Here is a 20,313-nt window from a genome sequence, read left to right on the forward strand (position 1 = left end):
TCCCCTGTACCCAGGGGCCCTCTCCTGGGTTGCTGCAAAGCCTAAGTGCACGGACATGTGAAATGCCTTTAGAGCAGAGCCTGGCACGTGATAATGTTAGCTACCGTCCAGCGGGGGACTTCAGCCAACAGATTGTTCTGTTGGACAATCGACAGCCTCTCTGATGTGTCGCGGTAACAGGCTCAGCGCTCTACTAAAGACCTCTGCCGTCACCAGTCATCCGCTAATCTAGTTCTATTTTAGGACAGACCCTGAGGACACTGTTTCCGGCAGCTTCCCAGTGGTCTTTCACAATCCTCGGCTCTGCACGCCATCTGATGTAAGGCTTGTCCTTTCCGATTTGGTCCTAAACCTGAGTTAGGTTGACATCATCTGTCTTGCAGGAAGGGTAAATAAGACCCATGGAGGCTTTCTGAAAGATGTGTACCTCGTCAGTGGCCCCATCCAACCCTATTCCCACCTCAGTTGATGAGAAAAGAGTAAATCTCCCTTTTCTTACAAAAAGACATGGGCTACAGAAACTTATCGGAGGGTATTACTGCTCAGATCGTGATCTCAGGGTGGTGAGATCGGCCCACAACAGGTTCCACACTCAGTGCGGTGTGTGCTTCTTTCTCCCTCTTTCTCTTGGCCTCTTGTGTGTTCTCTCTTTCTCTAAAATAAATAAGTAAATCTTAAAAAGAATTATAAAATAAAATAATCTATCTTGCATTAAATCCCACCGCCAGAGAGTTCTCTGCCCAGCTCCATCGTCTAGCCTTGTGGCACCCATGGGACTTTCTCTTTAGAGCACCTGCTCCTGGCTACCCTGCCAGTCTCCACTCAGATGGACCCAGGCCTCCCCTCAGCATCTACGTGGGCCTCTCCAGAGGGCAGACCTCACAGCCCGGGATGACCACCTTGGGGGTGACTCTCTGCTAGGGGCTGAGCTGTCTGTCGGCATGAGCAAGGGTACTTTTTGGTGTAGGATGAAGCTAGGGAGGGAACAAGAGCATGGGCTGTGGGCCTGGGTTTTCCCTTCTTGTCATGGGTCCTGTAATAGGGCGAGCCTTTCTGCCCGTTTTCTGGACAGATTTGATTTTCCTGAGAAACGGTGATGTCACCTCATACAGTGAAGGCAGTAACCAGACCCAGACATGCAACACTGGTTACAGGGGGCCGCCAGGACTTGCCCGTAGAGCTGAGGGCAGGAAATCTGTTTCCCTTCTGAAGGACTAATGTATATTCTGGTCACTATAAAACTTTTATGGTCTTCCGGCTGTATCTGCCTTTTTTGGATTTGCTGTTCGAGCTCCCTCCCAAGTTTACAACTTCAGGGCAGGTGTGTGGTACGAACTCCACTCAGGTCTTATCTTATTTTTCCTTGTTTTCCCTTTACTCAAACACTCTGGTTTATAAAGTTTGGTATGGTGTGTGTATTTTTGCAAACCACCTCATATCCTATTTGGACAGGGCTGGATAGAAAACAATGAGAAAGGAAAGAGAGAAGGATTTCCTCAATCGCAGGATGGGCCTGGGGAGCCCCAACCACACACCTCCGTCATTCAGTGTCTTCAGACCCAATATACCAGCATCAGTTAACAAGGGACTGTGGGAATCTAGCGGCCAGCCGGCTGGGGTTGGCCCACCCCCTCCCCAATCTGCATTCCCTTCACCTGCTCTGGGCGTGGAGGAACACGTACTCTATGTCCTGCTTTCCTGCAAGCTACTGACTGGCCTTGGATGCAAGTCAACCCCAATCTCTTTCTTTTACACCTCCTTGTAGCTTGAAGATTTTCCGGGATGAACCAGCTCTATGGACGCAGAGAGCACAGGAGTCACCACACCAACCCTACATGGTGCCCCCTAGACTCCCACTTCCAAGTTTGGGTTTGCAGCTTGATTCTGGAAAGATCTCACACCCTCACTAGGATAGTCTATGACTGATACTATGCTCTGCCGTGCAGCATTCCGTTTGGCCTTCGACCTCAGTGGCCGGGACACAAGCTCAGAGCTGCCTGCAAGTTTACAACATGCAGTGAAAACTCTTGAACTGGGACCATCAGCAAAGCCAGGCCAAAGACACCTATGAATGCTTCGGGAAGGAAGGCTACAGGCAGGCCGGACCCAGCAACCGCCTCCTTGAACATCTCAACACAGACACACCCCTGAAACAACCACATTTTGCTTTATTAGGCGTTCCATGGTAATATAACACAGAGTTCTTAAGGAATAATAAACACGAGACTTTTTTTTTTTTTACCATAATTATTTTGCCATTAAGACAGTGGTTACAAAAAAAAAAAAAAAAAAAAAGAAGGTACTCTCCTGGCTACACACATCGTCAGCTTTAGCACTGAAAGTTCCTCCACTCATGGGTCACAATCACAATTCCAAGGGTTAGAAACCATCTATGATTAAATCCTACAATGTTTTTAGAGCATCAAGTCACTGTAGTTATTCAGTTCGGAGACACTGTCCATTTATTTTAGCATTTACATATGACATTCATTTAACAGACACACAAAGCAAGCCAACAGGTAAACATGCTTACACAGCCTGCAGAAATCTTCAGGTTTTAAATTGTTTTAAAAAAAAACAATCAAAATAACCAAAACCACCATGACCTGCTACAGGAAAAAACAGGAAGACTCAGTGAATACTAAAAGAGCTGCAAGTGTTTCTTAGAATTGAAACAAAAAAAAATTTTTTTCCAACTTGTTCAAATTTCCTCTAAGTGCAGGTGAGAAAAAAAAAAGCAAATATATTAAGTTAACCAATTATTCTTTAAAAGTGCAATTTACTTTTAAAATAACAAACAACAACAACCACCAAAAATAAACCCCAACCATAACCCCAAAGGCAAAACGTGTGGAGAGATGAGTGTGATGTAAGTGACCTACTTCTCCGTGTTATGCTTTACGAAAGCAGATTTGGTTCGGTAAAAGCCTGCAAACGCTAACATTGCTTAAGAGAATCTGTAAACGCGTTTGGAAAGAAATGCAACACGAATCGGCAAAGACAGGGCCCGACACGAAGGCAGCTAGCGGGAAGGGTCATGGATACGAGGGCGGGATGTGGACACAAGGTCACCTGCGGTCTCTATGAGAGCCACATGCTCGATTTGTAAGATCTTCTCCCCACAACAGCTCTGATGGGACCTATCACTCCTTCAACAGCTGTTCCCAGTCACAAAGTAAAATGGACTCTAAGTTGAATTTCCCAAGGATTTTCTGAGTTTAGAAGGCCTTCTTATACGATAGGTCTTATTCATCTGTGGTCTTGCTTTTCAAGGCTTCAGTTCTTGGCGGTCAACCAACGTCCAGAAGCAAGTGCTCCTCCCTCTGACGTACCGTCAGGAGGTCAGCAAGAGCTGCCGCTTGTCACAGTATCTACGTCATTCACGTCACTTCATCCCATCACATAGCCACCTTACTAGCTGACGTCATCCCAAGAAGGGTGAGTATGGAATAAGGTATTTTGAGAAAGAGAGACCACATCCACATCACTTTTATTACCGTATATTGTTACAATTATTCTATTTTATTATTGTTGTTGTTAACCTCCTACAGTGCCTAATTTATAAATTAAAGTATATCACAAGTACATATGGGGAAAAAAACCAATACATATCAAGTTTAGTACTATTTGCGATTTCAGGTATCCACTGGGGGTCTTGGAATGTATCTCGTGTAGAAGGACTGCATGACATCTCCCAAAATAATTGAATAAGAAAATATTTTTTGCCCCGAAGTGAGAAGACCCGGAATGCTCTGGAATCCCAAAAGATATTTTTAGCAAAGAGCAGGCCCCAGGGTCAGACTTGCACCAACTCAACACTGAGCTGGTGGCTGGCTCCAGGATAACTGGTTCACTTGGGCCATGGGGCTCAATTTACAGATTTGACCGCATTTTTCTTTAGTTAGTTAGCATTGCACAGAGGAAAAAACTTATGTCCTATAGCCTCAGGTTTCTGGAACATCTCAGTACTGCTCAAGTTTCTATGCTGAGCCCACAGGTGAGTGTGGGTAGCTCAGCCCTTCCGCTGCACCCGGAAGCATCCCGAACTCAAACGCATGTCCTGGTGGGGGCGGGTGGGTAGCACCAGTCATGTGTGGACTAGGAAAGCATATTACTATGGCTGCAGTGACAAAGCTCAAACCCTTCTAGGCAGGTTCTTACGACCACGCTAAGACAGGAGATCTGGTCATCTGAGAAGACACAGGGGAACGGGGAAAAAACATGGGTCTCAGAGACAAGGGCTTTAGGCAACACAAAGAAAGGAAGAGACGTGAAAACAGTCATGAATGAAAAAGCTAGGAGAGGGAGAGAGAGAGCAGAAAAGATGTTAAGAAAGGAGAAGAGAATCCTCGAGAAATGTAATCTGCAGCAAAATCTAGGCCAAAAGAAAACCTGCCTTCATCAACAATTGACGCAGAAGACGATGGAATGCAATGCGGACATTTTGGAGCCTCTCAGGAGGGACACGAGTCTGCCACCCACCCTGAAGCAGCTCAATGGTTACATAATTGCATCATTAGGATGTCCAGTTCAAACCCCTTGTATTAATATTGAATTAGGCGCCCCAATTTAGTATGTAAAAAGAAAAAAAAAATAAACAAAAACCTACTCCCCCCGACCCACCCACCCTCTCCCTAGACCCATGAAGAAAACTTTCCAAAATTTAAAAAGAAAAAGGCAGCTCTGGGCAATTCACTTTATCTTCCCCCCCCCCCGCCCCCCTCCCCCCATGAAAAGGAAGATGGTAACAAGTACAACAGAGGTTAGAGATGAAAAATACCCTCGTTGTGATTTGCTTTGTTTCGCATGTCTGAGTGTTGGATGCAGTTCCGTGTATGGGGTTGGTGGGTAGACTTGGGTGTGATATTCCTTAGATGTACAGGGAAGTGGGTGAGCAAAATCAGTGACTCCGGGTGAGGGACGGAGTGCAGGGCCCAAGAGGGAGCCCCGTGAACTGGCTGCCCCACAGTAACTATCACAGGCTCTTAAAAAAAAAAGTTAGGAAGGAAGTCTCAGAATGTCCTCAGGTGTCCCATCCCCCATCCCCAAGTAGGCTGCCGGCTGGCCTCTAGCCCAGGCTGGTGATGTTGGCACGGCCACCAGGGGGAGCCACAATGCGCTGGGTGGTGCGGCGGGGAATGTTGTCATCGATCTGAGCACCTGGAGAGGAGACAGGGATGGGGGTCAAAAAGGGTCACATGGTGGGGGGAACCAGTTACAGGAGTCCCCCCTCTAAACCAAAACAGCACAGCCCAGGAGAAAAGGGCCAGGCCCAGTCTCTGTCCCTCTCCCAAAACCTCACTGCAAGTTTTAAACTGCAAAAAAGGGACCTGCCTAAGGTAGCCAAAGAAATCACCGACCCTGTAAAGCAGTCCTTGCAAAAGCTGGTTGGATCCCTCACTTGAAAGAGTAAAACTGTATATGAAATAACACCATGCTTCAGCTGGAGACTCACTGAGACTGCAGCCTGCCTGTGTCCTCATTAGTCAGACTGCGTGGCTTTTCTGAAGGCTTCTACAGCCTTCTCTCCAGCATTCTATTCCCCCAACTCTGTACCTCTGCTGTGTAACCAGGAATAAGAGTGAGGATGCTTCCCTAGATTGGAATGGCCCGGTCAGATAAAAGAGCACAGCCATGATTATGCCCATTTCACTCTCTGACAAAACTAGTGCTTGTTCTTTTCAAAATTTTTTGAAAATTCATAGGTGGCTCAGTTGGTTAAGTGTCTGACTCTTGGTTTCAGCTCAGGTCATGATCATAGGGGTCCTGAGATCAAGCTCCACGGGCTCTGCACTGGATGTGGTGCCTGTTAAGATTCTCTATCTCGGGGCACCTAGGTGGCTCAGTGGGTTAGTCTCTGCCTTCGGCTCAAGTCATGATCTTGGGGTCTTGGGATCAAGCCCTACATCGGGCTCTCTGCTCAGCGGGGAGCCTGCTTCCCTTCCTGTCTCTCTGTCTGCCTCTCTACCTACTTGTGATCTCTGTCTGTCAAATAAATAAATAAAATCTTAAAAAAAAAAAAAGATTCTCTTTCTCCCTCTCCCTCTGTCCCTCCCCCCCTCTAAAAAAATAAAAAACCAAAATAATAAAATTTTTGAAAATTGGTAACCCACAGATGGAATTACACATGGTAACTTTCTGAAACCCAGCATATTTGACAAGGAAAAAAAAACCTATCAGATTAACGGTTTCTTTAACGTCCCATAGAGAGTGGGATACTGATCTGTGGCTCAGGGAGCTTGAAAAGAAGGCTTTTAGCTATAGACCAAATGGAGGAGCACAAGTTTCAAGTAAGGAAGCCTGACAATCTGGACAGCTCACCTTTGCTGACATCACACAAATAACAACTATCAAATGGCTCTGCTGTGAGCACTTTACGTGGATGGTCACTTATTTAACCCTTCTGACAGCCCTATACAAGGTAGCCACTACTCTTATACCCATTCTATAGATGAGGGGACTGAGGCATAGCTGTGTCTGGCTACAGAGTCCAACTATTCAAGCTCCAGACCCCACAAGCTGAGCTACCACAATATGCTGCATACATGGGGGCAAAGAGAGTTCTGAAATACCACAACAATACCACAACACCCTCTTTTAGGATGGACACGAGACTTTGGAGAAATGTCCTCTGCTACATCAAGTTCTATATATACAGAGTATGCACACCATGACGTTGTATGTGCTGTACACTCACGTCAAGATTCTGAAATGACCCAACTGGTCATTCCATAGGAATTACATCTCTGGGGATATTAGTACTTCTCATGAGCTTCATTCCTTCCCAAGTCCCCCCCCCTCTAACCAAAGCATGCCTTGGAGCACCTGGGTGGCTCAGTCGGTTAAGCATCTGCCTTCACCTCAGGTCATGATCCCAGGGTCCTGAGATCGAGATCCACAATGGGCTCCAAGCTCAGTGGGAAGCCTACTTCTACCTCCCCCTCTGCCATTCACTCCACTTGTGCTCTATGGCTCTCTCTCTCTGCCAAATAAATAAATAAAATCTTTGGAGGAATAAAACAAAACAAAATAAACAAACAAAAACAAGCCTTGCTGGTTCAGCAAGAAAGGTCCCATGGAACCAGGCCCAACCAAACCATAACCGTACCAGACAAACTGAATCCAGACTGGTGCAGGTTCCGGACAGGTGGGGCCTGCTGCTTGGCAGGAGATGTCTTAGCTGAGGAGGCTGGAGTGACAGTCTTGGGTGTCACAGACACCTCACACACAGGTCCGTCGTACAGGCCACGAGGAACCCCTCTCAGCTCTGCCAGCTGCAAAACACAAGAGCCCCTTGACTCAGGCCACGTTCACAGAGGACATCTCCCAGGCAACTCTCTAAAGGGGGAAGGAATGGCAGTTAGGACAGGCCTGTGAGAGTGGGGAGGGAGGGCTCTCTTTATGGACACATACAGTGGGGACAGATGTCAGCGAGGAGCCAGCCCCCACCACTCCAGGCTGAAGTTCCCCCAAGATGAACCATGGGTAGTTGGTTACTCTACAAAAACTGACTAACGTCTCTTACCATTGTCCCCCCCAGGCACTTTAACTTACACCCAAGTTCAAAATCTCTGTGAAGAGATTTAAGCTCACATTCAAGATCACTCTCTCTGTAATTCCTTCACAGCTCTGTCTATTCTCTGCCTCACAGTCCTCAAGTACCAGTGCCTTGAATACACTGTACGTCTTCCCTGTTCATGACATTCTAACTTCCTTGTCTCCCTTCTTTGACTTCTCAAACTCCTGCCTAATCCTCAAAACCCAACTCGAAATGCCCTCTTCCCATGACACTTTTCCCTAGGACTCCAGGCAGTGGCTACCTCCTCTGAACCACTATACATCCCAGCACACACCAGTCTTACTTCATTCTGGCTGGCTATGGACATACCTGACTTGTCTACTGGTATTCTGAGCTCCAGAAATAAAAAGATCATGTATCCCTTATTCGTGAGCCACCTCTCCTCCATACTCCTTCATACTCCTCCACCTCCTCCTCTCAATATTCTAACTCAAAGTGCTTAGTCGGCATGTACAGAATTGAACATAACCCATAACAAAAACAGTTCGTAAGATCAAAGCTACTCACTCTGCTCCTCGCCTTGATACGCTTGTAAACAAAATCAGGGAAGGGCTTCCGGGGGATGTAACGCCCAGAGCCTTCAGTGACATGCAGGGTGCCATCCTCCAGGACGATCTTCCCCTGACTGATGACCACCAGTGGAGAGCCACGGCACTCCATGCCCTCGAAGATGTTGTACTCGAGAGACTAGGAAGAGAGAGCATGAAAACTTTAGCATACACCCTGCCCAAGATCTCACAGACAAAAGAAAGGCCCTGTCCCGAATATCCACCCCAGCAGGCACTTAATCTTTCTGTCTTCATTTTCCTGTCTAGAATTATCTTTCCCTGCCTCTCAAAACTCTTGGGGGGAAAACAGCTGAACAGAAAAACTGTGTGGGAAAGCATGAGGGTTTGTAAATGCTAACAAATACAAAGGAAGTGATTCCTTGTATGAGCGGCAGCTTTGTCCTTACTGACTTAAGCACCCATTGGGCTAAAATCCGAAGATGTTCTCTGACCAAGATCTAAATTTTGAAATGCGGCCATCCATGAGCAGGTTTTCCCACTGGCTTTCCTGGTTCTCAATCTGTTAGCAACAAGGTTCAATGGTAGTCCCTGAGTGAAAAGCCTGTGGGAACTCGAGCCAATGCCTTCAATGAATTGTTGACGTCTAGTTAACTTCCAGAACCATGAAGCTATCCTTCTAGCTTCAGGTTTTGCAGGGTGACATATCCGGGCTTCCTCTTGGAAGGCAGGCAAGATCTTTGTATGCATGTGAGTCTGCTGTTGCAGAAGAAGGCAACAGAAAAGAGGAGGCCCCAGTCCCATCCCCCAGCTTCGATTCACCCTGTGCTCCTTCCCCAGGTTCTACAATGCCCTGCGCTTCTTCCTGCCTGCCTTGTTCCCGGGCACCAATGACTGTGGCTGGAGAATGCACAGGGAAGCTCTCACCAGCGAAAGCAGAATGGCTTTCTGGGGAAAGTCAGACTGGTTATCAGCATTCAGGGGTCAGTCTATGAAGAGAAAGCTGTAATGGGCCAGTGCAGTTCGGGAGAACATTTCTGCCTGGCACAGTGGGCTCAGAAGGATGGGGAAGCCCTGGGCTGGCTTCACAGCTCACATTCAGTGTCGGAATGCCGTGTTATTGGTTAAAGACAGCAGGGAAAGGCTGTCGGCACTGCCCGAGACCCCAAAGAATCCTCTGGAAATTACCTAAGGAGTGAGGCAGAGATGCACCTGCAGAAAGGAAGGGGGGGGGCGCTCCATACACGCACTCTGGGACCAGAGTGTGTGTCCTCAAGCCTGGACTGTCTTCATCCATTTGAAGACAATCATGCTGGAATCAGTGCATGTCTCACAGCAATGGAATGAGCTCTGCTGGCGGGCTCTAGCTTGGCTTTTCTCACCGGCCTAGGAGGTGACCATGCTGAGGCCATTTCACATCAATTGCTCAGCCTGACATTTCTGTGGACTGCTGTGGCAGCAGGAATTCACACCACCAACGTGCGGGAGGACCGGCTTGCAGCTCAGCCTCTCAGGAGACATTCTGCCTGCTCGACTCCCAATGCCAATGTTTTGAGGCACACAGAATTCTCTGCACTCCCCCTTCTCCAGGGCAGAGTCGCCTCTCAGTTGTCCTATGCAAAGCACAGGCAAGCCCTAAAGGAGTCTCATAGTAGACTCAAAGTGGTGCATCTCCTTTCGTGGTGGTATACAAACTCAGGGAATATCTTCAAATCAAGGCATCTCGGATTTGGTGAAATCCAGGAGTTGTGTGTGGAACTCTGAGTAGATCACTTGAATCCTGCCTCAGAACTACAGGTTCTCCATCTGCCTCTCCCCCAAGGCTTACGTGAATATGACAACACGAAAGCAACATACGCGGGTAGATCACACTGTCAGAGTCCTATCATCTCCGACCTCGGATTACCCTGAGGCCATCAAGCCCCATCTTTTACTCTGCACCTGCGTCTACACTCCAACAAGCTCTTCTTGCACCCTAATGGAGGACTGACAACCACCCTGGATGTGGGGCCATCCACCTGGGTTCATATCCCTGGTCTGCCATACCCCGGCTGTATGACTTTGGACAAGTCCCTCACAGCTCCTCATCTCCCTGGGATAAAGCCTGCCCCGCAGGACTGATGCCAAGATTCAAGGAAATAAAAGGAACAGAAGCATCCTGCATGGTACTTGGCACAGACCAGGCATTTAGGAAATGTCCAGTCATCCACGATCTGGTTTTTTTTTCTACTGTCCTTTCAAAATAGAATTGCAAGCTCTTTAATGACAGAGTCATCACAACACGCTTAGGCTGACTTTAATTGCCTGTAAATGACAGATCACAAATGACTAAATGGGTCTTGAGCCATCGCCATTTTGTAAAAATGGGAAGAACCAGCCCCATGAATCTATGTCACTTAAAACTAACAAACGAACAAGCCCAATGGTTGGTTCACAGCTCAGGGAATACAGAACCGACCCGCCCCTCCGCCAAACCGCAAAGCAGTGAGGCTGCATTGCTCACCAGGTATAGACCATTTTAACCTACATCCAACCCTGGGGCTCCCTAAAATGACTCATCTGGCTGGATGCCTGAAAAGCCCGAGCAGACGCTTCTAGCAACAGGCTCAGTAATAGTTAGCTAAATGCTACAAATTAAAGCTAATTAGCCCAGTAGTATGAAACACCGTATTACGCTGGGAAACCCTCTCATTTGTATTTTCCCGGATGATTAATGCTGCACAAATGTGTTTAATGTGGACTCTCTGAATCAATCAGGTGAGGACAGATCAGAGGCACTTCTCTTACATGGGGCTGCCTGGAAGTAGAGGCAGGGCAGTGCTATCACTCCAGGGAAGTTTGGGAGTGATGCGTGAATGGCAGACTCTGTCTCCTCAAATCCTCTCTCCCTCACAGTCTCTCTCCTGCCAAGGTAAGGGCTCCATATGCACACTCCTTAGCTAAGTCATCCACAGCTTAAATAATGAGTCCCGTTTTACCCATCCCCTCTGCAGAACGGACTGCCAGGGAGGGGAAGCATTGTCTCCGTCTAAGCCTGCCCAAGAGGCTGCATGTGTGGTCTGCTAGGGAAGCACTCTGGACAATTGGGGGGTTCTAGTTCTGGTTCTACCACAAAATAGCCATGTAACAGCAGACTGGTCACATAAGCTCTCAAAGCTTCTGTTTCCTATCTTCCCACTAAGCAACTGTGGTCATGGTGCCATCTCTTTACTGAGAAGGCCCCAAGAAGAGTAAATGGGACAGTGTTGTTAATGCATATGAACAGGTATGTTCACTGGGCAGGACCCTAGGAGCGCTGCCCGCCAAGGCTGTTCTAGATCCCAAAAAGGTTGTGATCTAAGTTACACGTAGGTGTAGCTGTAACACTATGCTGGGAAGCTAAGCCAGCCAGCAGGGAGGGAGGGAAAAAGTCAACTCAAAGTTCATTCCTTTAAGACCAAAAGAACATCTTGTCATTGAGCGGTTTTGTCTAGAACACTGACATGAGAAAGCAGTGGCTTAAAGGAATAGAAGTGTCCAATGGGCATTTGAATATTTGCTGTGGGTTCACTGTAGAAGGCACTGCCATGAAAGGTGCTGCCCTCCACCATTGAAACGGGGCAGTGCCTGAGGTGCCTGGGTGGCTCAGTGGGTTAAAGCCTCTGCCTTCAGCTCGAGTCATGATCTCAGGGTCCTGGGATCAAGCCCTACATCAGGCTCTCTGTTCAGCAGGGAGCCTGCTTCCCCCTCACTTTCTCTGCCTGCCTCTTTGCCTACTTGTAATCTCTGTCTGTCAAATAAAGAAAATCTTAAAAAAAAAAAAAAAAGCAGTTCCTTGTTAAAAAATAGGGCAGTGCCTAACTTCTAGAAGCTTCTGACATTTGGCATTACTTTGGAGGCTCTGAAGGTCTATAGACAGAGAGCTCTACCTATAAAGAACTCCAAAATGCTGAGAAGAGGAATAGTCTTACTGTCCTGACCAAAGAGAAGAAGATAGCTTTTTTTTTTTCCTTCCCCTTCGGCAAATTACAAGTTATAATATACCCTGGGAAAAAGTTCATTCCTATCACAGCAAGCTCTTTCTGGGGACTCTCCCTCCCTCAGTCCCTTTCTGGGACTCTAATTCATTCGGGATTGGGTCCATGCAGTTAACAGGACTTACGCTGTTGTGGGTCTTGGCAGAGATGGTTTTGACACTGTCGGGGTCCCAGATGACCAGGTCAGCATCAGATCCCACAGCAATGCGGCCTTTCCGAGGGTAAAGGTTGAAGACTTTGGCTGCATTGGTGCTGGTCACGGCCACAAACTGGTTCTCGTCCATCTTCCCAGTGACCTGAAGAGTACGACACACACATACACCCCAAAAGCAAGTTAAAAAGCTGAGGGGTGGAACACTCCTTAGCAAAAGCAGGAACACGCATTAGATCCACACAATGGATCTAATGGATGGATGCTAAGGGCATTGTGCAGAGTGAAAGAACCAATCTCAAAAGGCCACAGACCACACGGCTTTATTTCTAACCCACTCTCAAAATAACGAAGTTACGGAGATGGAGGACAAACAAGGGACGAGGTGGGGTTTCCTCCAGGGGCTGGGGTCGGTGCAACTAGCACAGGGCAGCAAAAGGGGGGGGTCTTCGTGGCGATGGGACGAAATCTGGGTCCTGACTGTGGAGGTGGTTGCATGTCCCTACATATGGTAAAATGACACAGAACCACACGCGAACACTGCAACACTGTCACTCTGTGGGCTTGGGTATGGTGTCATAATAATGCATCGGTGAGACCGAATGAAGGGTAGACAGGACCCCTCTGTCTTCTCTTTGTTAACTTCCTCTGAATCTATAATTATTTCAAAATAAAAAGTTAAAAAAAAATTGAGGCACGGGCTCTTCAGAAAACATTGCTTGGCTGGAAACACTGGTCTTTTCAGCAGCCCTCGGCTTCCAGTCTGGCCCAGCCAGAGGTCCTAGGCCGGTGTCTGGCTGTCCGTGGCATCCCGTAGGGGCCAGCCCTGGTCTTCTCACAGCCTGCAGCTCCTCATCTCTACCACTTGTCTTCCTCTTCCCTTCAGATAGAGACTCTGAGGAAACGACTGCCTGTTTCTGAGTTAAGGAGCCCGCTCTGAAGCTCGTAGAAAAATGAGCAAAGGAAACGAGCAGGTATCAAGAGAGAGAAAGACAAATGTCAAATTAAGGACACGAAAAAGAAATTCACTGTAATCAGTAACTAAAGAATTAAGTGTAAAACAAATTCGCCAGCCAGGTCAGTAAGACTTCTGTTTTGCTGGTGATAATACCAATTTGGGCCTAGTGGCAGAAGTCGGCATGAACAGCCTCAAAAATATACATACCCTCTGACCCACGAATAACACTTCTAGAAATTTCACCTACAAGTATCATTAAAGATCTGTCCAAGGATGTGTATACAAGAAGTTTGTCCCAGTTAAAAAAAAAAAATCAGAAAACAATATGAACATTCAAAGAATGATGAATGAATTATACTCCAGCATTAAGATGGAAACTGCTGCTACCAAAGGTCAAGTTCTTCAGGTACATTTAAGGAAGTGGTGATATTTTCATAATACCCTGTTTCATAAAACAGGCCACAGAATAGTATAGATGATGCCAGTGTTACTTACCCACTCACACACACACATATCACACACACACGAGTGCTCTTGCACTGGCAAAAACCGGAAGGACATTTGTCAAAAATGTTCATTGCAGTTATCTGAAAGATGTGTGATGAGGGATTTTTACTCCCTTCCCTGCTCTTTCTGGAATAAGGATATATTGTTTCCATATCTAAAGAAATCCTTAACAACCAGAAAAACCTGTTGTGTTACTACATTTTAAAACACTGCAAATCAGAGCCTAAAGGACCCCCGAAAGGTTGGTGGACATTCAAAACAAGCCTGCCAGACGCCTGCAGTGGGCAGAAAGGCTAAACCCAGAGAGCCCGAAGAGACAGTTTTAAGGAAACGGAGCCCATTTCCCAGAGTGGAAGATTGCCTGAGACCGGTCACCCGGTTGCTAAAAAAGTGTTTTCCTGAGTGATCAAAAAAGTCCTTATTTTAAAGAGTCTCTGGGTTGGTCTTGTTTTTGTTTTTTTGTTTTTTTTCCAGTCTCCACTGACCCAGAAGACAACGATAATAAATACATATGTAATATTTAGGAGGAAATGACCTCTAAGGAGCTGTCTGGGATTCCCAAACTGGAAAAATACTGTCACACAAGGACCAGCTTCTAGAATTCTCTCCACTGCCATTTCAGGGCCTCTGTGAGACCTACAACCGTGAGACGAGGAGGCAGGGGCAAGCTGACATCAGTCCACGAGCAAGGCCCCTGCTCCTTACCACAGCCTTATCCCAGATGACAGACATCCGCTCCTCAGTGCCATTGGTGCCTTCAGGGATCAGGGTGAAGTTGTCCTTCCCTACAGCCTTCTGGGCAGTGTTGAATGTACAGTGGGCACTGCCAGTGACCTGCAGATCTCCGCTGGAAGGAAAACACACAGCCAGCATTTAACTAATCTTTGACATCAGTCACCCTTGGACAGATTTTTTTTTTTAATTTGCCGAACCCGGTCCTGAAGCTTCATTATAACACTGCTGTGTATCTAAATCCCTTCCGTGAGGTATCTAATCTCTGGGTGTTGCAGCACCACACTGGAAGCCTTCTGATACCGCTCCTCGCTGGTTGACTTTCAAGATGGCACAGGTTTTATCTGGATTTTCCCCGCAGAACAATGTCAGTGTGATAATGCCCCGTTCCCGCTCTGCAATCTGAATTTTGAGAACAAAGGTCTCTCTGTGTGTGAGTCTGCTTCTGCCCACCAGGCTGTACGCTGATGGGTCAGCCAGTCTGGGGAGAGGCTGGGAATGGGGAGCGTGACCGGGTCACCAAGACTCACCAGGACAGCAAGGAGTTCAGAAAGTCCGGAGTGGTCGGGTCAGGGCTCAGGGGCGGGGAGGTGACAAAAGCAGCGGCCTTGGCCCAGTTCTTGCTCCAGTAGTGGGAGCCATCAGTCCCCAAGCTAGCAGTGATGGGCTCACCATACACCACGGTTCCTGACAAACAGAAAGACAAGGCTGAGTGCTCACGTTACAGTGCGGGAAGGAAACCCCCCTGGTGGGAGTCACTGCTGGCCCGGCTGCGGTCTGCCGGCTCTTGCCATCCCCTCCAAGGAGGCCCCAGTGCCCTCTTGCAGGTGAGGACGCTGATGGCCAGACAGCCCCACCAGCCCAAGTCACCACCCAAAGTGTGCTCCCCAAGACTCCTCCTTTGGGCCCCACTCTTCTACCTCTAAAACTGCTGATTCCCACGTCTACTAACAACCTCCTGCTCAACCACGCACCCAGTCCCAAATGCCATCCAGACTTTCTCAGAAAGGCCATGGGACCATCCCTCCACCTCAAGGTGAACCTCACAGCTCACAAAACACTTCTCGGCTCTCCTAACACTGCCCCACTGCCTCCCCTTGCACTGCCCATTCTGGCTCTGGGGCTGAGCGAGGAAGTTAGACCTGAGACCAGTGGGATGAAACACTTGGGAACCTGTCTACAGCCCCGCGGGTGGGTCCAAGAGACAAAGTGGATCCCTGAATCACTACATGAGGGCCACTGTCCCTGAGAGCCAGCAAAGGCACAGCCGACTTGGCAAGACTGAGAAATGAGGGACCCTGCACAGTTACACTGCCGAAATGTTAGTGTTTCCAGAAGCTTGGTCTAACTTAATACATCATCAGAGGATGTCAAATCGTGTCCTCCTCTCTGTTCCAGTGCAAGCCAGAAAATCAGGAGTCCCAAAGCCACGGAATGCCAATGCTTCGACACCTTAAATACATCCTTCCCTGGTCACCAACATTTCTTCCCTTCCAGCAGGCCTTCTTCCTTGCTCCCGGCTCATTCTGACGCAGCCTCCCAATCACAGCTCATATTTGCTTTTGCTTTCTCCAAGTTCTTCCACCCCCCCCCCCCGCTCATTCCCTGTGACACTTTCAGAGCGATCTTCCCACACCATTCTCTTTCATAAACTCCTCCTAAGCAGCCCTCCTGCCTTTAAGAATTGAAACAAACTTTCCAAGGAAGCATCTAATGCCCTTCCTTATCCAGCTTCGTATCAAAGTTCACCCATTCCTCAGCACCATCCATAACCCACCCGGGTCCTCACCTCCAATAACCCAATCACCACCCAATTTTGAATTTTCTGGTTCTCCACCTGATGGGACAATTCCTAAGAAAAGGAGTTTGACTGCACACAGTAGGCACTCAATAAATGTGTTTCACACTGATGAAAGGACATAATCGAGAGCATCAGCGCCGGAATTTGACCTGAGCCAGCCTTAACCACCATCAGGAATGCACCTCTCCTCGCTTCCTCCCTTCGTACACACGGCTGACTCACCCCCACAGCAACCCCCACAGGGTTCCCGCTTCTCCAAACACAAGGTCCTCAAGGCCAAACACTTCCCAGTCAGGAATGCACCTCCTTTCCTCTCCCCAGCCTCTTCCAAGGACTTTTCTCTTGATAATACACCATAACACCCTCCCTGCTGCTCAAGCCTCAGGAATTTGAGAGGAGCAGCTCTCCAGCTGGGGGAGCGTAGCTCGCCTGAGGAAATCAGTTAACAATCCCAGGCAGGAGGGCCCACTGGGCTACAGAACCCAGAGGAAAGCCTCACACAGCAGGAAACCCCCCAGGCAGAACAGGGCCAAAGCTCAGAATCACCCCAAAGGCTCCTGAGTTCCTGATCCACTCAAAGCCTCCCAGGCAGGATTTGGTCTGAGGAGCCAGCTGGGCAGCTGCATAAACGGCTCCAGCTCACCCCGGAGTGGAAGAACATTGCACAATGAGAAGGCCTTAGCTGCTGCCAGCACCGTTTTTAAACGCAAATGGCCAAGCAGACCAATGCTGGGCCCTGGGCTCTCATGGGACCTCCAGCTCCCAGCTTTTGGTTTGCACATTCAGCCGGACCTTCTGACCCAGCTGGGTCTGGGGGTCCCACTACTGCCTGAGCACAGAGGGGAGGTCTCTGCCAGTCATTAGGGAACCAAAGGTTCCCACCCTAAAGGTTTCCCGGTTCTGTGGACATGAATAGGTTCGATAGAGTGGAACGCTCTGAGAACAAGAGTGGTCAGACCTTCTTTGAAAATCCATGGGCAAGCATAAACATTTTCCGGTAACTTGTTCTTGCTCTTCCTCTCCCTGAAACTTTCTTACAAGGGGCATCTGGTTCCTGTAACACCTCCTGGATGCCACAACTGTGAGTGCCCTCGACCACCGTGACCCTTCTGTGAAGTACAAATCAGGCTGGGGAGTCGAGTCCCGTCCTCTCTATGCACAGGAACTCGCAGTTCCCCACAAAGGGGTGAACCCCGCCAGCAGCCCCCCAGCAAGCCCAGCACGGGGTCCGAGCTCCAAGGCCATCGCACACCAGAACCTGCCTCCTGAGACTGAGGACGAGCAGGACACCTGGCCCAGGGCCGAGCTAAGATGGGGATCCTGGAGAAGGAGGGAGGCATCTTGTAGTTCATGTCTGCTCTGGCCTGTTCACATTCCAAGGGATTCAGAGGTCCTTGCTGGCTCTCGGTTGATTTCTTTTCTTCAGCCCCCAAAGGCAGGGCAGGAGTTAAACCATCCTGTAGGGAACCTCCACCTCCAGGGAGATGTGGGACCACCAGTAAGGGGCTCCACCCCTCTGTCCTAATGGCTGCCCAGTCTCTTCCCAGGGCACCTCTCCCATTTTATAAACCCTATATGGAAGGGAGCAGTGGATGAGCTTTTGGACCTGTGCCAGGCCACAGACCACACTAAAGTGCGTGCCACAGAGAACTCCCAATAATAATAAACCATGAAATAAGCTGAAATTGCCTTCACGCACTCCTCCAAACACACTGCTGACTCTTCCTTGGCAGCAGTTAGACCCTCGTGATTTTCTTCTCCAGGCAAAGTCTGAACTGAAGGATGTGACCCCAAGCCAGCCTCTGGCAGGCCCTCTAGCATGGACGGGAACTGTAAGGCCCTGGCGGTGGTGTTTGTTCACCAGGAGCCCAGGGCCTGAGTGCATCCGGGGAGAATAAATGCGAGGCTGGGGTTTAGAAGTATTTGACAGCTCCCGGCTCTGACAGTTAGGTCATTTCCCATGAACGAGAAGCAGGAGGACAAATCCAGAGTGGAAACAATGGGAAACCACATATGTGTATCTCAAAAAGCAGCCATGAAAGCAGAGTAAGAAATTAACGGGAGGGGGGGGTGGGGGGGCGCCTGGGTGGCTCAGTGGGTTAAAGCCTCTGCCTTTGGCTCAGGTCATGATCCCAGGGTCCTGGGATGGAGCGCCACATCCATCGGGCTCTCTGCTCAGCAGGGAGCCTGCTTCCTCCTCTCTCTCTGCCTGCTTCTCTGCCTACTTGTGATCTCTGTCAAATAAATAAATAAATATCTTAAAAAAAAAAAATCGACAGGGACACACACACACACACACACACACACACACAGAACCACTCTCCCTCTCCTCTCAGAGAGCCCACAGCCAGAATTCAACAGCCTAGGGGCTCTCCACGGATAACCAGCACTACCAGTCCATGGAGTGCTGGGTCAACAGATATGCATAAAATATCACCACTGGATTCCCCTATCAAATATGTCTCAGAAGAGGCTAAGTTTGGGTTGACCATGGATTTGATTCCTTAGAACATTTCTGTCAAACTGAGTCTAACAAGAGTGGCTGGTTCTTCCTGATGATACTGGGCAAAGTGGGGAAAGAAAAGGATGAGTCCGGCGATTCAGACTCCTGGCCCGAGCGCTACAGAAATGACACAAAAGTTTCCACATCTGCCCTGAAAGAGAGCCTTATCTCCGGTAGTCTCGGAGTTCAGATGGCTGGAAACCAACCCCAGAGTCTCATCCTGCAAGTGGCTACACGACAACACGGCACTAACTCCCAGCCTGGCAAGGGCCCTGACTGGGAAGGAAGTCTGCCTCTAGACAGCCTCGGGCTCGGGCCGCGCGACCTCGAATCTTCCGAGTCCGTGGGCCTGCCTGGGTTCAGACCTCACAGCACCCACAACCCTGAGAGCCTCTTGCTTCAGACCCGTCTGCTTCTCTCTCCCCCTCTTCCCCTACCCCTCATTCTCTCTCTCCTTCCTTCTTCTCTTCCCCTGCCCTCCCTGCCTCTCCATAGACATATATGGGCTCTATTTCTCTGAAGAGCCCTAACCCAGATTTTGGTGAGACTTTATGACATTCACAAGCCAACCCATATGTCAAGATCATTAAGTTGTGAATTAACGTAATGCTAAGGCTTCATCCCCAAGTTGGGGTGGTCCTCACGGGCCCCACGAACACAAGTTTCTCACGACGCTGGAGTCATTCCGATTGACCCACAGGGCATAGGAAGTTTTGGTTCCAGCTTGGGTTCCCAGGGTTTAACATGCCTCAGCAGTCACCAGACGTTCTGAACATATCCGCCTCTGATCTGCCTCTGAGTTACAGGGGTGGGGCGAGGAGGATGGAGAAAGACGTCTGTCAGATGAGGTTATCAGGCACAGCTGACACACTACCATTCCTACACAGAAGGCACCAGCAGCCATGCTAGATTCCATTCGTGGACAAAGAGGAGTCTGAGGGAGCCATTTCTAGAGAAATCCCCACCCTGGACCCTCAATGAAAAAAGGTGGCCAGGCGTCTGGAACCATGGGCTGGATGACCTGGGGCAAGATATTTACTTTCTGCATTTGAACTTCTCTTCCACGAAATGAGCCTACTGAATTGACCAATGTCTAAGTTCTTCTGAAGAGGAAAAGCTGCCCCCAATATATTTTTCCAGGCTGTGTCTTCATTTCCTTATCTGCAGAATGGGGTGGATGATACGTAGTCCTGCTGATGGGCACAGCACAGAGGAACAGCCCAAATGATGCCGTCTCTCCGGGAGATGGAAGGACAGCAGGTGGTTGCGCTGGGTCTAGTGCACATAGAATATCTTCTCACTTATGGCCATCTCCCATCCTTACTAGCCCATAGACCTCCTGTCTCAGACTTAGGACCAGCAGCCTTCTAGGTGGAGAAGCACATGGGCATTAAGAAGACATAAAGTCACGGTCTTTCAACCGCTCCCACTGTAGAGAAATGTTGAGTCCCCTTATGCAGCCTGATCTCCCTGAGACAGGTGGGGTGTGTCTGTAAACAGTGGCCCCTTCCTCTGTGTGTTCTAACCATACCTGGTGTGCAACTGAGCATTTCCCATTAT

General features: G+C 48.8%; 1 protein-coding gene across 2 annotated transcripts in view; it reads right to left on the bottom strand.

Moving 5' to 3' along the window:
* Positions 1-2,148: 2,148 nt before the first annotated feature.
* DPYSL2 (dihydropyrimidinase like 2) overlaps positions 2,149-20,313 on the bottom strand; it is a 128,247-nt gene continuing 110,082 nt past the window's right edge. For both annotated transcript variants that reach the window (XM_059372919.1, XM_059372929.1), the window contains exons 9-14: positions 14,980-15,136; positions 14,423-14,564; positions 12,227-12,397; positions 8,087-8,266; positions 7,109-7,274; positions 2,149-5,160 (exon numbers count right to left, since the gene is read on the bottom strand). In XM_059372919.1, the coding sequence (XP_059228902.1) occupies positions 5,069-5,160; positions 7,109-7,274; positions 8,087-8,266; positions 12,227-12,397; positions 14,423-14,564; positions 14,980-15,136 (908 nt within the window). In that variant the 3' untranslated portion in view covers positions 2,149-5,068. The remainder of the gene's footprint in view (positions 5,161-7,108; positions 7,275-8,086; positions 8,267-12,226; positions 12,398-14,422; positions 14,565-14,979; positions 15,137-20,313) is intronic.

This window comes from Mustela nigripes, chromosome 1 (assembly GCF_022355385.1).
Source record: "Mustela nigripes isolate SB6536 chromosome 1, MUSNIG.SB6536, whole genome shotgun sequence".
Taxonomy (NCBI): domain Eukaryota; kingdom Metazoa; phylum Chordata; class Mammalia; order Carnivora; family Mustelidae; genus Mustela; species Mustela nigripes.